Source organism: Enhydra lutris, unplaced genomic scaffold (genome assembly GCF_002288905.1).
Source record: "Enhydra lutris kenyoni isolate GAN:26980312 unplaced genomic scaffold, ASM228890v2 scaffoldscaffold20, whole genome shotgun sequence".
Lineage (NCBI taxonomy): Eukaryota > Metazoa > Chordata > Mammalia > Carnivora > Mustelidae > Enhydra > Enhydra lutris.
This window is the reverse complement of record NW_019154104.1, coordinates 32,356,555-32,372,163: the sequence shown is the minus strand read 5'-3', so window position 1 is coordinate 32,372,163 and position 15,609 is coordinate 32,356,555. Positions and strand designations below refer to the sequence as shown.

At 55.1% G+C, this 15,609-nt stretch overlaps 1 protein-coding gene across 1 annotated transcript; it reads left to right on the top strand.

Moving 5' to 3' along the window:
• The first annotated feature begins 3,804 nt into the window (after positions 1-3,804).
• Positions 3,805-8,702, top strand: LOC111148557 (chromosome unknown C14orf2 homolog). Its single transcript, XM_022505215.1, has 4 exons — positions 3,805-3,892; positions 7,043-7,166; positions 7,889-7,912; positions 8,521-8,702. Exons 2-4 carry the CDS (start codon positions 7,043-7,045, stop codon positions 8,553-8,555), a joined length of 183 nt encoding a protein of 60 aa, XP_022360923.1. The 5' UTR covers positions 3,805-3,892; the 3' UTR covers positions 8,556-8,702.
• The last annotated feature ends 6,907 nt before the right edge of the window (positions 8,703-15,609 follow it).

Here is a 15,609-nt window from a genome sequence, read left to right as displayed (position 1 = left end):
TGTCAGCGTCCAGCCCAGCACCACGTGGACGCTGGGAAAGACGGTGAAAGAGTGCGGGAGGGATCGGAGTGTGGCGCTGACCAACCTTGGGAAGGCTGGCTAGGGCCTGGAAAATGCTCCGAGAGCCGCAAGCAAGAGGTCCGCTTTGGGACAGCGCGGACAGAAGGCAGCCGGGGCGGGGGGCTGGGGGTGTTCTCCGTGTTTCACAGAAAAATGAGTCCAGCCTGGTTCGGGCCCAGGGGTCCCAGGTCCCGAGCCTGACCACACCTCTGGTTTCTATTCCGGGCTCTGGCCCTTCTGCTCTGACTTGTCCGAAAACCGCAGCCGGCAGAAGGGTCCCTCACACACACATCCTCTGGCGACGGGAAGCAACCTGTTCTGCAATAAATGAAAATGTGATCATGGAGTCACGGAGAATCTCGGTATGTCATTCAGCATTGACTGAAAATACCGTAAGCTGATACTTTGTGTGAAGGCCAGCACATGTTCTAAATGTCCCAAAATACATCGAAACCACTTCACACAACTGCAAAACTCACATTTGTGTGTCCACACCGCATCGTCCCTTGTCAGCGTCAGAGCACCTTTTCAGGTGGCAGCTGTTTTTCTAAAGAGTTCTGCTTTCCCGAGGAGACTCTCCAGGGGGCTTGTTCTGTTCTTATTGGAGTAGAGTTGATGCACAATGTTACAGTAGTTTCAGGTGTGTGACACAGTGATTCCACGTCTAGATGTGACGCCATTCCCACCACACGTGCAGCTGCCGTCTGTCACCACGGGACACTATGACAGCATCATCGACTATATTCCCTGCACTGTTTGCCTTTTACTCCCGTGACGTATTCATTCCCTCACTGGAAGCCTGCACCTCCCACCCCTTCACCCATTTCACCCAATCTCCCTTCCCTCTGGCAGCCATCACCATGTTCTCTGTAGTTACAGGTCTATTTCTGCTTGTTGCTTTATTCATTTTTTTAGATTCCACATATAAATGAAATCATGCAGTATTTTCCTTTCTCTGACTTATTTATTTTAGCATAATACCCTCTAGGTCTATCCACGTTGTTGCAAATGGCACAATTTCACCCTTTTTATGGCTGAGTAACAGTCCTGTGTGTGTGTGTGTGTGTGTACACACATGTGTTTTCCTTATCCATTTGTCTATCAATGGACACCTGAGCTGTTTCCACTTCTTGGTTATCACAAATAAGGCTGCAATGAACATAGAGGAACATTATCGTTTCAAATTAGTGTTTTTGTTTTCTTTGGGCCAATATTCAATATTAGAATTATTGGACCATATCCTATTTCTATTTTTACTTTCTTGAGGAACCCCCATACTGTTTTCCATGGTGGTTGCACCAATTTACATTCCCACCCACAGTGTTCAAGGGTTCCTTTTTCTCCCAAGTGTTTCTCTTGACAACACTTATTTCTTGTCTTATTTTATGTTCGTTATTTTAACATGTGTAAGGTGACTGGAAGGCCCTTCCTATGTTCTTTGAACCTTTCAGGTTACTGTCGCCTCAGTCCTCTTGAGTCTTGAGTTTTTAACTACAGTACAAGAAGACTGACCTGATGCTTCAGTTCCAAAATTTGTTCTCATTTCATTGCCATTTTCCCGAGTAGTAGCTAACATTCCGTGGCATCACAGAGAATAGCTTTGACCCCCTTCGTTTGAATGGTAGTTCTCGGTGCTTCATACTCAGCACAGCTCAACTTGCATTCCTATCCAAAGTAGAAAGAGACAGTCTGACAGTTCTCAGTAGGCTTGTAGACATTTATACCTGAGCACAGAGGAAGCCATGAGCCTTGGTGAAGGTTTTGCATATTGGTGTCCGCAGAACAGCTTGAGTCACAGACCCAAAGGGAAAACAAGCAGCTCAGACAATGACAAATGATGCTGGTGCCAGCAAACAGCACTCTTGACAAAGTGGGAGAAGCTGTGTCCCAAGAACCTTCATGTCTTCTCTGACCTTCTCAGCTGCAAAATAGGGAATTCTGCACTCTGCATACATCTGGGGTAGCCCTGTCTTCAAACGTTGTTTCCTTTGAAGATGTATTTTTCATAGGGTGTTTTGTCTTAGCAACAAAAGACATGAAAATTCTGTTGATCTCAAGCAGAGTTTGAAGTTCAAAAACTTTGTTATCTTAAAATAGATTATGAGGATACTCCTAAGTTGTTCCTAAAATGCTCATCCTCATCAGCAGTTTCTGACCATATCATAAGTCTCAAACATTCTTTCCCAAGACAGTGGTTCAGAAACCGGGTCTTTATCTTAGGACCCGTTACACTCTGAAGCCCCTAGAGCGCTTTTGTTCATGTCAGTTGCATCTACTTTACTAGGAATTACAGCTGAGACACTTTGTTTACTTATTCATTTAAAAATAACAATAATAAACCCATTTGGTGTTAAAGGGAATATTTCGATGAAAAGTCACTATATGCGTGCAAAGAGTGACACTCTGACATTTTTGTAGATCTCTAAATGTCTGCCTTCATGGGGGATAGGTGGATTCCCATATCTGTTTCTGTATTCATTCTGTTGTGATGTCACAAGTCGGCCTCTGGAGAACTCCACAGAACACTTGTGAGATAATTCTGGCCAAAAAGACAAATCACCAAATTTTACCATTGTTATGAGAATAGTTTTGATCCCCAGGGTCCTTGGGAACCCCCAAAACCTCACTTTGAGAACCACTGTCCTAAAATAGCAAGATTTTCAGGTGGTGAATACAGCTTCCATTTGATCCTAAGCTTTTGTCCCTTCAAAGCAGGACCCTGCTTGTTGTTCTTCCTTCCTGTGTCCTCGTCCTTCCATCTGAGCTCACTGTCCTTCCACATGAATAGTGAGTATTGATTTTTTTTAACTGCACATCTACTGGGATCATTCCCTTAGTGTTTGGTTATCCAAAATGTCTTTACTTTGTCTTCCTTATTAAAGGTTAAATTCTGTATGCATAGAAGTCTAGATTGGCAATTGGGATTTTCCTCCTCATTTTTGGTTTTCTGTGATTTTATGATGATGTTTCAAGGTGTTGGTCTATTTTCATTGATCTGCCTGCTGGGTTTCCGTAAGGCTTTTTGAATCTTTGGTCTGTTTTTGCGCCATCACTTTTTAAAAATTCTCAGCCAGCCATTATCTCTCCTAATATTTCTGCCATCTCACTCTCCTTTCCTTCTGAGCCTCCAATTACACACCTGAGAGACTTTCCTGCTGTATCCTAGCTCTCTAATCTCATCTTTTAGATTAGATTAAACCTGCCCAATTTCTATTTGGCTCGTTTTCAGATCGCCTAAGCGGTTTTTGGGTTTGGGGGGGGGTTGTTTTTACAATTTCCAGTTTTCTGCTGAAGTTTTCCAAAGTCTTACTTCCTCGCCCGCAGTAAGCAGGGCTGTCTTCGAAGCCGGTGTCCGCCAAGCGCGGTGTCCGCCGATGAACGCTGGTAGGCGCTGGAGTCCCGCCCCGCACGAACCTGTGCACAACACAACGGTTAATCCACATAAAGAGAGCGAGAAGACCACACAGGGGAGACGGCTTCTCGGCCTTCAAGACCGCACGTAAAGATGGCCCTTTTCTCAGGTTGACCAACTCGTCCGCTTGTCCGGTTTCAGCACCGAAAGTCCCGCGCCCGGGGCACACCCGAGCAGTTAATCACCGTTCTCCGCCACGCGCGCGCACACCCGCTCGGGGTTCGCCGGCCTGCTTGCACCGGGGAGACCGCTGGGGGCGCTGTGGCGCGCAGACACGGTCGGGGCGGCGCTCTGGCTGCCGAGCGCCACCGCTCCTTCCGCCTTCCCGGCGGGCCCCGCGCGGCGCTTGCGCTTTCGGTGACCTTTCCAAGAGGTTGGTAGTGGGCGCCGCGGCGGCCTGAGCCAGGAGTCTTCGGCGAGGTGAGTGGGCGGGGGCGCGGCCGGCTGCTCCGAGCGGGGCCCGCGGCGCTCGGGGCGACGGGAGGGAGTGCCGCTTGGCCCCCGCTGACCTTGTGGTCCTGCCGCGGCCCCCGGGCAGCGAAGGGAGGCGCCCCGCGGACTGGTGGGGCGCGGGCAGCCGCGCTCTGTCTTTCGGGCAGAACCGCTGCCCTTCTCGGACGGGGAGCGCGCCGCGGACGAGCCAGGGTCGGCCACCTGCGGAGGGCGCGGCGCGCTCAGGGATGGAGCCCCGACCCCGGCCGGGAGCGCCCGCCCCGCGCTGGGTACCGTCTCTCCTGGGTTCCGCGGGGTTCGCCGCCACGCACTGCCCTGCGGGGCCCGTGCTCCGCAGCAGGGGAGGGGACACGGGGCCGCGACGGGATCAGAGCCCTGGAATCCCGGTCCGCGCCTCCGCGAGTCGGGCAGACCTGGTCTCCCGCGTGGGCAGGTGGGAGTCGGCTGTGCGTGCGCCCCAGACTCGGACGGAGCGGACGCCCCCTGACCCGAAGATGGGCCTTTGCAAGAACGGGTGCTCCGGAGCCGCCGCATGGCTGGCGAGCTGGAGGGAGAAGGGCCTCCCTTAAGTAGTGGGAACAGGTCGCGAGTCCGGTGAAGCATGAGGAAAGTCGGGCCGGGCTGCGAAAGTGCTGGCGGCGCGGGCGGCGGCCATCCGAGATGGTTCCGGAGAGGAGAGGGACCGGGGTTCCGGCCCTGAGCAGAAGCGGTAGCTGACGTTTCCGCAGCGCCTTCCTCCTCCGCACTCTCCGCGCGCTTCGCTGTTTCCCATCCAGAACTTCGTCCGGCCGGCGCGAGGGCGTCTCCCCGCGTTCTCCCTCTTAGAACCGGGAGCCCGGTTCGGTGCCTTCAGCTGCGTGTTGTAGCACTGCCTTCTGCTCCTGCCGCGGCTGCTGGCCAGCGGAGCCGTCCACGGCCTCCCCACACGCCAGCGAGAGTCCTGTGGGGCAGGTGGACACGCCCCTGCATCGCGGAGGGGCAGCCTTCTGGAAGGACAACTCCGGCGACGCCGCCAGGGTTGGGATGGGAACCCAGGAGCCCGGCCCCGCTGGGACCTGGGAGCGCCTTCCTGCGCAGTCACTGCCAGGCTCAGAGGAGGGCCATGTCCTCAGTCCCCCCGACCCCGCCTCCCACCTGCGGCTTTTCGAGGCCGCCCACAGGTCCTGCTTGGGCCTCCTCAGGCACCTGCTAGGGGCAGAATTGTTAGTTTCTGGGATCCTCATGCAGTGACAGAGCATCGCAGTCTGAGGACAGGAAGCCTTAGGGGAGACGTCGCTGCAGGGAGCTCCAGGAGGACCACACAGCCGCATCCTTCAGGGTCACGCTTGGGGTGGAGGCAGGCTGGCTCTTTAGGACGGTGCCTCAGCCCCAGTGCGTCCTCTTCTCAGAAGGGCTGGCAACCCGTCCTTGGAGCAGGTCCTCCCTAGTACTGAGGACTGAGGGGCAGGGCGATTCCTAGGTCTGGGCGTGCGGTGTCCCGCGGCTCTCGCAGGTAGCCGCTTTGTAGGGGGCGGGCAGCGGAGAGGAGCTGGGTGTGGAAGCACCTCGCGAGTGCCGTTCGGATCGCGTGACCTTCTGAGAGTAAAGGCCGAGTTCTTCACCGTGGCCTGCAAGGTGCAGATGACCCAGTTCCCCTCCCTCCCGGAGTCCGGCCGTGGTGTTTTACGTGACCGCGCTCCGCATCGGGCACCACACATGGCCGGTACCAGATGCAGAGGACCTCCTCTTCTTGAGCGCCCTTCGGGGGTGCTCGGTGTTTGCATCCCTGTTTTCCAGAGGAGGAAACTGAGGCACCTGAAGTGAGGGGATTTGAATCTGGGCAGCCGCTGTGGCTTCCCTACCCCCCTCCAGGCTCTCCAAGTCTGGCCTGACCTGGGGTCTTCGCACACACGCAGCCTCTGCCAAGACCACTCTTCTCCCAAGTTTTCTGGCTCCTTAGGAGCCGGTCTCTCAGCCCCTGAACAGTGCCTGCCACCTAGTGCGAGCTCGGTTCCCGGGTGCAGGGTTCCTGGGTGCGGAGTTCCCGGGTGTGGAGTGGGTAATGATCACGCCGGAGAAGAGTGAGGAGAAGTAGGATTCCGTTTAACCCAGTTAGTGGAGAAAAGGAACGTAGATGAGGCTCTGGCCGGGGTGGGGACGAGGGGCATGACTAACTGAAGCCCAAGGAGTGTCTTCGAGGAAAATGCAAAGTACCTGGTCTAGTTACTGCTGACAGTGGCTTGAAGGACTGCTGTTTGACAGGCCGCTTGGGACGCCACAAAGCCACAGTGAACACGAGGGCCTCAGATTTTAAGGTCTGTAGTAAGTTGTAATCAAAAGCCTTACATCAAGACCTGCTCGTAAAAGCGAACTTCAGCGCCCGATGGCTTTTCCCGGTCAGATCCAGTAATTAGGTAACTGTTGTTGCTCATTAAATAAGTGATGATGTAACGGCGGCTCGCAGGGAGTGGCCTCGGCGCCCGGGGCTCTCTGCATCCCCGGCAGACCGCGAGGCTGAGCGTGGGTCTCACTAGGCCCGTGTTCTTTTCCTGCTCCGGGTGCCCGCAGCGCTTCTCGCAGTGATGCCAACGGGCTGGGGATTCGATGTAAAAGTTTAAAAAAGCGTGCGGTGTGATTTGGGGTGTTGCGTCAGTGCAGAACAGCTGTGAGGGAGAGGAACGCTCGGGACCCTGGGGGATGGCGTGGGCTGGGCGCTCTGGGGCGTGAGGGTGAAGGGTGGCGGAGCATCAGGACGGCCGAGATTGGCAGCCTGGGGACGGGGGGGGCTTGACGAGCTGCTGAGCAGGGCCCCACGTCAGGTAGGAATGGCTGCCAGAGAGTGGCCGGTGTGGAGCAGTTGTAGGAAACGGTCAAATTTAAGAGTATATGGGAACCTCTTTCCAGTTAGCTTTAAGATGATGGTCACGGTGGGCACCTGGGGGCTCAGTTAATCTGCCTTCAGCTCGGGTCATGATCCCGGGGTCCTGGGATGGAGCCCCGCATCAGGCTCTCTGCTCGGTGGGGAGTCTATTTCCCACTCTGCCCATTTCCTGCTACTCGTGCTCCCTCTCTTATTTATTTTAAAATCTTTAAAAAAAAGATCGTCATGGTAATATTTATCACTGTGTTCCTTTTCAGATGCTTCAAAGTTTTATTAAAAATGTTTGGATCCCCCTGAAGCCCTACTATACCCAGGTTTACCAAGAGATTTGGGTAGGAATGGGGTTGATGAGTGTCATCGTTTATAAAATCAGGAGTGCTGGTAAGTTCTTCATGTCGATTCGTTAGCAGTCCGGATGAAAATCATTTTCAGAAGGAATCACAGTTCCTGTTGTGAAGGAACATTGGTTCTTACCCAGAAATGAGCATTGTGGGGAGTACACGTCAGCTCTTAGAGACATTTGGGGACAACTAGGAAAATTCGAACAAGGCCTTGATAACAGGGGACCCTGAGCTTCCTAGGTGTGACCGTGGTGTTTCGAATGTGTAGGACGTGTCCCCTCATTGGAAGAATTGGGGGCAAGAGTGGTTAGGGATAGAGTGTCCTGGCACGTGGTGTGTTACTGTACCTTTCCCATTGTGTGAATATTTTAACTGTTTCCATAATAGAAATGGGGGCAGGGTGACCATTGGTTCTCAGTGGAACAGGCACGAGGCCAATCATGGATTAATAAGCAGTTGGTTTAGAAGAGGAGGGAGGGGAGGAAACTTGAAACTGCAGGACTGGAGCCTGGGGAACGGGAAGGAGCGGAGAGCCCTGTGCATTCTGAAGGGCTGCTCAGGCGTTCATAGAAAACTCCAGTGGAGGCGGTACCGCTTCCTGGCTGGGAGGCACCGTGAGAAACTCCCGCTTTCTGAAACTCCCATAACCACTTTACCCAAGCTGTGAGCTTTTCAGCCCAGAGTCTATTTCAGGAATGGATTGACCAAACACATTATTGTAAAGTGTTGATTGATACAACCAATGTTTCCTTTTCATTTCAGATAAAAGAAGTAAAGCCTTGAAAGGTAAGATTTTTGCTTCTTCAAATGGATGGAGAGCGAAAAACACCGTCACACCTTTTCAAGACAAGGTGTGTCACTGCTCACAGTGTGTGAGGAGCAGTGGGGGTCCTTGAGAACATGGAGTTTGTTGTCCCTGCTGGAAAAGAGAATTCTGCAGTTCTTATAGTCTGAGTGTTAAAGACCTTTGCTCACCCCCTTGGGCCAAGTAAAACTCGTGGGGGCACTAGAAAGACGGGGTCGCTGCTGCCACCAGGAGGGCAGCCCAGGCTCGCTGTGCAGGAAGCCATCCCGTGAAACGTATGTCCTGGTGCTGGACGTGTCTTCACTCTTTTTCCCAAATGACCTGTGGTCATTTGGGTCCTTCCAGAGCCAGGGCTGGCTGGTGACCCCCCGGCCTTGCGCTGGCAGGCGAGCCCCCGGGGTACGTGAGCGGAGTCCACCAACCCTCACACCTGCCGGACGCTCCGGGTAGAAATGACCCTCCGCGTGTCTTCATAGTATTGAAAATTGTGGTTTACAGTTTTTGACTTGTCAGTACTCACGTAATAAACTATCACCCATGTTTCCCTTTCTTGCTCAACGGTAGCCGTGTTATGCATCTCTTTCCACAGCGTCAAGTCCTGCACCTGCCCACGGCCATCACTGACCGGCTGTACTTGGAGTGCGCATGGCATGGAGCGTCCGTCTGGTGTGCGTCTCAGCATGCTGTTAGTGGGGAACGTGGAGCCCTGCGCACACTTACAGACATGTTGTGTCCTGTGTGGCATGAATAAATGTCACTGAGGTGCACCACTGCCTGTGCCTGTGTCCATCTGTCAGCCCCCTGTACGCCCGCCGTGCCCTGAACAGTCCCCGTCACATGGCAGACAGCCCCCCTGCACCTGCCCCCTGTGCGCCCGCTGTGCCCAGAGCAGTCCCGGTCATGCGGGAGTCAGCCCCCCTCTCACCCACCCCCCTGTGTGCCTGCCGTGCCCGGAGCAGTCCCCATCACCCATCCCCGTTGCTGTAGGACTCAGGGCTTCGGGGTGGCCGTCACTGCTGAGGTCTGACGCACACCAGCTGCACCGAGGATTCTGCCACTTACTCTTGTGACCTCGCTGAGCCTTGTGCTTCCTTGTGGGGACGGTGGCGGGGGCGGCACGTCAGTTCTCACTACAGTCACTGGTGGGCAGTAGGGGAGATATGGAAGAGCACTGGTGGAACTGTCCAACACTGCAGGAGTAAGGGATGAGGTCATGTGGGTAAATGGATAAGCTCTAGAAGATTGTATCAGGAAGTCACTGACAAAGTACGTAATGTAAAAATATCTAAAACTTAGCTGTTTTTCCTAGTTTGGCTGAAATAAATACCATGTGGGGGGCGCCTGGGTGGCTCAGTGGGTTAAAGCCTCTGCCTTTGGCTCGGGTCATGATCTCAGGGTCCTGGGATCGAGCCCCGCATTGGGCTCTCTGCTCCGCGGGGAGCCTGCTTCCTCCTCTCTCTCTGCCTGCCTCTCTGCCTACTTGTGATTTCTCTCTGTCAAATAAATAAAATCTTTAAAGAAAAAAAAAAAAGATTTAATAAATACCACGTGGTATTTGCCTCCATGTAAGGCAATTACCAAACCCTTAGAATTGCACTTCATTTTTTTTTTTTAAGATTCATTTTTATTTTGGAGAGGGAGCCAGGGAAGGGGTGGATGGAAAGAATCCCAGGCAGACCCCACTGAGCGTGGAGCCTGAGGCGGGGCTTGATTCCACGACCCTGAGATCATGATCTGAGCCAAAATCAAGAGTCAGTCACTTAACCCACTGAGATACTCAGGCGCCACTAGAATTGCCCTCATAAGGAAGATTCAAAACCAGATTGAAATAGGGGTGGAAGTGAGACTAATTTGAGATCTGGCGGTTTGCAGGAATAGAAAAGTGAGGCCTGGGTCCCGGTGTCTGGCTGTCTTTCTCCTAAAGGCAGAGGCCACCCTACTTTTTTTTTTTTTTTTTTTTTTAAGATTTTGTTTATTTGACAGAGATCACAAGTAGGCAGAGAGGCAGACAGGAAGGGAAGCAGGCTCCCTGCTGAGCAGAGAGCCCAATATGGGGCTCAATCCCAGGACCCTGGAATCATGACCCGAGGCGAAGGCAGAGGCTTTAACCCACTGAGCCACCCAGGCGCCCCAGGCCACCCTACTTTTCATCTGTGTCTCCAGCATGTGACATAGGTCTGGCCAGGGTCTGGGCCTGAGAAATGCCTGCTGCCCCCTCCACAGTCTGTATAAATGGGGTAAAGCCCACCTTCAGCCTCGCCACCCGCTCACCGCTGTGGCGCACTGCGGAGTTGGTGTGAGTGTTACCCCCGCGGCTTCTGTGCAGGGGCGGGGCAGACTGCTACTAGGAATCAGTGGGCCCCAGGGTTTCTGATTCTGTGGGTCTGGGAAGGAGCCCCCGAGAACTGGTGTATCTCATCATTTGCCAGGATGTGCTGATGGCTGGGGACCACATTCTGGAAAGTACTGATCCAAAGAACATGACCCACCAGGGCCCTTAGGTCCACCCCGTCCACGTCCCCCTGCTCCCATGGTGCCCCAGGGCGCCAGTCCGCGTCTTAGCTCATGCAGCCCTAGGAGCTAAGCTAGGTGGAGCTGTAGTCCCATTTTACAGTCAAGGAAACGGGCCGAGAATGGCAGTGATGAGCCAAAGTCATCTCGCCAGGGCTGGTGCTGGGACTCTGGGAAGCCGCACTTGTCCAGGGACGGGGGAGAGGGGCACCCAGGGAGCTGGCCCCTGAAGCCGGCCGCGGGCACAGCTCCCTTTCCCACCCGGGGTTCCTTTGGTTCTCGTCTGGTGCTTAAGTGCTTTGCAAAAGACACTTCATAGGCCATTGCGAACCAGCTGCGTGGGGCGAGGGACCACGGGATTTGTCTCACGAAGGGACTTCGTTTCTTTTGTGATGAGACGGAGCAGATCCTCTGAAAGGTAGACCAGTCCGGCGGGGGCGGGGGCTGCCTGCGGCAGCGGGCAGTTTGTGGTGACACCTGAAGGCAGGGGGAGGATGTCAAAGATAAACGCCCCCCCCACCCCCAGAAACTGGCCAAGAATCAGCCATGCTTTCAAAGTGAAGCACATGACCTTCCTGCTAGGCCAAGTGCTTTCCTGTCCCTGAAACCCTCAGTGCAGCCGCGTTTGTAGCTGAAGCAGCAGCCTTGCCTCGCCAGCAGGGGTCGCAGCTGCTGTATGAACGGGGCCGCCTTCGTCCTCGCTGCGGGAACAGGCCGGTGTCCCCAGGCAGCCGGTAGGTGGAGCCAGAGCCTGCCAGCAGCCCACTAGATGCGGGGGGGGGGGGGGGGGGGGGGGGGGCTCCAGTGACCCGGTGACCGCTCCCCGCCCTGTGCCAGGCGTGGGGGGAGCACACAGAGGGAGAGCAGGGCCTCTCCACCTCACCCATGGGAGGGAGTAGGCAGTTTCCAGAAGAAACAAGGAGGCATTTTTGTCCTAAAACCCACACGTTTGTCCCATCCTGGCTTGGTGCACGGGCTTTCGTGGTGTCCTTTAAAGGCAGAGGGATGAGCAGACAGGGCTGGGCATCGGAAGGTGTGACTCGAAACCCTGCTGCTGTAACTCGGTCTCGGGAGAGCCTCTGGGAGGAGGCACATGTTTCTTTGTGCTTGTCACTGTGCATCCCAGGGGTCGGGAGCCACGGTGGAGCACCTTGGAGGATGTGGTCCCTGCCCCCGGGGTCACATCTCTAGAGACCCAGGCCCCCAGTCCATCTGCACGACTCCCCGGGAGCTCACACCGTCACCCCGTTTCACAGACGAAGCCTCATAGGTCTTGACAATTAGCCCAAGTTCAAGGATAACTAGCTGGTTACCAGACAAGCTAATTAACTGGTAGAGCCAGGGTTCCCAACCAGACCATCTGCTTCCGAAGGGGGCTGCAGAGACGACTGGCCTACAGTTTCCTGCCCCTCCCAAGCTCCAGCTGGGATCCTTGCGCACACAGACCTCGCCAGAAGGCATTCCCGGCACATTTAGGGAAATTCGAACATGGGCTGGGTGCTAAGGGACATGAAAGCACTGATGTTACCAGGTTACTTTGTTAATGACAGTATCGGCCTTATTGTTGCAGAAAACGCGTTTGGTGCAGACAAGCAGACGCGGGCGGAAATATGTAGGGGACACACGATGTCTGGGATCCACCTTCAGATACGTGAGCCAACATTAACCAATCCGAATAGACTGGGGAGCGAGGGTAGAGCCAAAAGGGGGCAGCCGTGATTTGCTGCTGGATGCGGGGGTGGGGGGCGTCATTACACGAGTCTCTGCCGGTATGCGTGTTTGAACTCCTCCCCGTGAATCCTGTTTCAAAAACGCTCAAGCAGAAGTACAATGCCGGTTTGAGGAGCTGCCACTGTGCAACCCCAGGAAATGGAGGGAACACTCTGTAAACTTCTAGTTAATTCCGTGGGGCAATGGTGACCTCATTACCACACCACAAAAAGCTGTTGCTAAAAGGGCTAGCATCAATGTTTACATTTGTTTCCCTCCAGGTCTGGGATAACAAATGCCAAAGTCCAAAAGGAAAGAAAGAAATGCCATGAGGCGCCTGGGTGGCTCAGTCGGTTAAGCCTCTGCCTTCGGCTCGGGTCATGATCTCAGGGTCCTGGGATTGAGCCCCGCACCGGGCTCTCTGCTTAGCAGGGAGCCTGCTTCCCCCTCTCTCTGCCTGCCGCTCTGCCTACTTGTGATCGGTCTCTGTCAAATAAATAAATTAAATCTTTAAAAAAAAAAAAAGAGTTAAACACACTTGGACAAATGGTAGCCGCAGCAGGTAGAAACCACCACCATGGCATTTTTTTAAAGATTTTATTTATTTATTAGAGAAAGAGAGCAGAAGCAGGGGCGTGGCAGGCGGAGGGAGAAGCAGGCTCCCCCGTGAGCAAGGAGCCCGATGCGGGGCTCGATCTCAAGACCCCTGCGATCATGACCTGGGCCAAAGGCAGACACTTAACTGACTGAGCCATGCAGGCATCCCAGTGCCCTGGCAGGAGGTCACTCCCCTGACCTACACTCACAGCATTGGTAGCTCCAAGGACACTGGGGACAGATCAGGGAATCTGGAGAGCGGCCCCCACGACCAACAGGGCCAATCTCACTCCAGTCCGCAGAGGAAGTGGATTTTTGCTTGGCAGGAAGAGCCCCCGGGGGAGGGAGCAGGTCGTCAGGGCCTGCTGTTTCCATAAGCAACACCAGGATCCCAAGAAGACTCTCCCCAGCCCAGCCCAGCCGCGCGGCCTGACACAGGCACACGTTCGTGCGGAGAACGCGGAAAACAGGTGGCACTGCCCCCCACCACCACTGGGCACCGAGGGTGAAGGGTGCTTGGCCAGCACGCCTGCCCGACACGGAGCCGGCTGCATGCTGCACCGGGGCAGCGGGCACCGGGAGGGGGTAGAAGACGCCGTTCCCACCTCTGTAAACTAGGGCCCCATGTCGGGGTTGGAGTGGAGAACTGGGGGCAAATTAGTAAAGATAAAAGTGGAATGCTGACTTTAAAAAATTCCAGTACATACCAAATACGGCATGAAGTATTTTTGGTGGTTTTGTGCCTTGTGAAAAGTTTTTTCTATTCGTTGCAGTCTTTGGGGAGAGTGTTGCTAAGAGCTGGGTCTTGGGGCAGTCTTTCCGAACGGGAAAGCCCATGACAAGACGCGTTCACGTTACAGCGACAGCTAAGGTAGCAGCTCATAAGCTGGCTTCGTGCGCCCAGCTCACGTTTTATGGTCTCTTCCTTCCTGCCAGGTGCCTGCCACCCTTCCCATCAGGAATCCTGAATCCTGACCCAGCCCACTGAGAGTAAACTTGCATTTGCAGCTGTTTGTATGAAAAGCAGATTTCCGGAAATGCTAACATCTTTTAGCTCAGGTCATGATTTCAGGGTCCTGAGATGGAGCCCTACCTCTGGCTACCTGCTGGGTGTGGGGTCTGTTTAGGATTCTCTCTCTCCCTCTGCCCCTCCCCTCTGAGTGCTCTCCCTCTCTCTCCCTCTCTCTCGAGTAAATGTCTAAATCTTTTTTAAAAAGAAAAAGTTTCCTAGTTCTTGGTAAAACAGAATAAGGGATCTCTCTGGTGACCATATGAACAGTTACTCGGGAAGAATGACGAGGGAGTGGGGAGTGGGCCTCTCCATCAGGATCCCCAGGGCGTGCTCTGGGGACCGTATTCCCACGCTGCAGGAAGTGGCTTGGGCCCTGCGCCCTCTGTGGGACATGGAGCATCCCAAGACCAGAGAAAGTCTCCAAGTCCCGCAAGAGGGAAAAACAGGTTGAACGAAGAATGACCCAAATGTATGTGACCTTGAGGCGCGTTGTTCTTGGAACCACACTTTGGGGATACTGGCTTACGCATCACCAGGTGTCGTTCCTAAATGTCCTCTCCCTGTCGCTGGTCCCTTGCTGAAGGCCACTCCCCAGCGCACCCTCTCTCTGGAGCCCAGAGTCAGCGCAGGAGACACTCCCCCATGAGGTCCGTGCCTCCCACTCCACCCCGCACCCTGCCCGAATCGCTAAGCTCCCTCAATCCTCCCTCATCCTCCTCAGTCAGGACACAAGAATTTCAAGGATGGTTTCCCTCCCAGCCTGGAGGGTTTGGGGAGGACCCGGACAGGGTAGACGCGTCACTGCCCACCCATAGTCTGAGCCTACTTCCGAGGACTAGCCGGAGGGAGCCAGGAGTTCGTGTCCCCAGTGTGACGGGGACCTCTGACTGCCCCAGACTTGTGCTCAGCTCAGGCCACCGCCCGCACAGCAGACTCCTGTGAAACCCCTCCTTGGAGTGGCTTCTTGTGCCTCCGTGGCCCTGGGGAGCCTGTCCCTACCCCCGCCTCCCAGTCTCTCCCGGAGCCCTGGCAGCTCCTGTCAGCCCTGCCTGAGACCCCAGACCCCTTTCAAATGAGTGAGCGGGGAACACAGGGGCTGCACTGAGGTCCAGCAGGGAGGGCTGGGGGGCAGGGCCGCCACCCCCCATGTGCCCTTCCCCCACCCTGGCATCCTCAGCGGACTCAATATCCCAAATCTGAGACCCGGGAGCATCAGGCCGGACCTGCAGCGTCCAAGAGGCTGGCGGGCGGCCCACTGCCTTTCCCGACCCACAAAGAGACCACTGTGGGGACAGTGAGGTGCCCAGAAGCGCTGCCTGTCCCCCAGGCTCAGGTTCTCACTGCTGGGGACAATGGCAGGACTCAGTGCGGACAGCTCAACTGAAGGGCAGGCTTTCTCTCTTTTGAAAAGGGGTAGAGAGGAGCCTTGTGTCTGCCTCTCCTGTCTGGCCTGGAAATCGAGTGGCTTTTCCAGTGAAACCTGCACCAGCGGCCTTGTGTGCCCCCGCTGAGGGAGGCTGAGGTCTCCAAAGTCCACGCTCGCTGTGTGCCGAGCCACCGCTGGTCAGGGAGCCGCTGCCGTGGCCTCGACAGGCGGGAGAGCCCCCTTCCCTGAATCCCCCATCCCTGCCTCGACCCCTTCCCACAGGACGGCCCTCCCTGACCCATGGCCACTGCCCTCACCCCACAGATCCCATCCCTGGAGCCCGAGCACCGGGAGGCCGGTCTGGCTCGCTTGGCCTCATAAGGCCGCAGTTCCCTTCTGCAAGGAACCGCAGGCGCGTGTTTGTGAACTACGTCCTGGGATCCCTCCAGCCCCAGCAGTGGTGCTCAGCGTGGGGTCCCGGG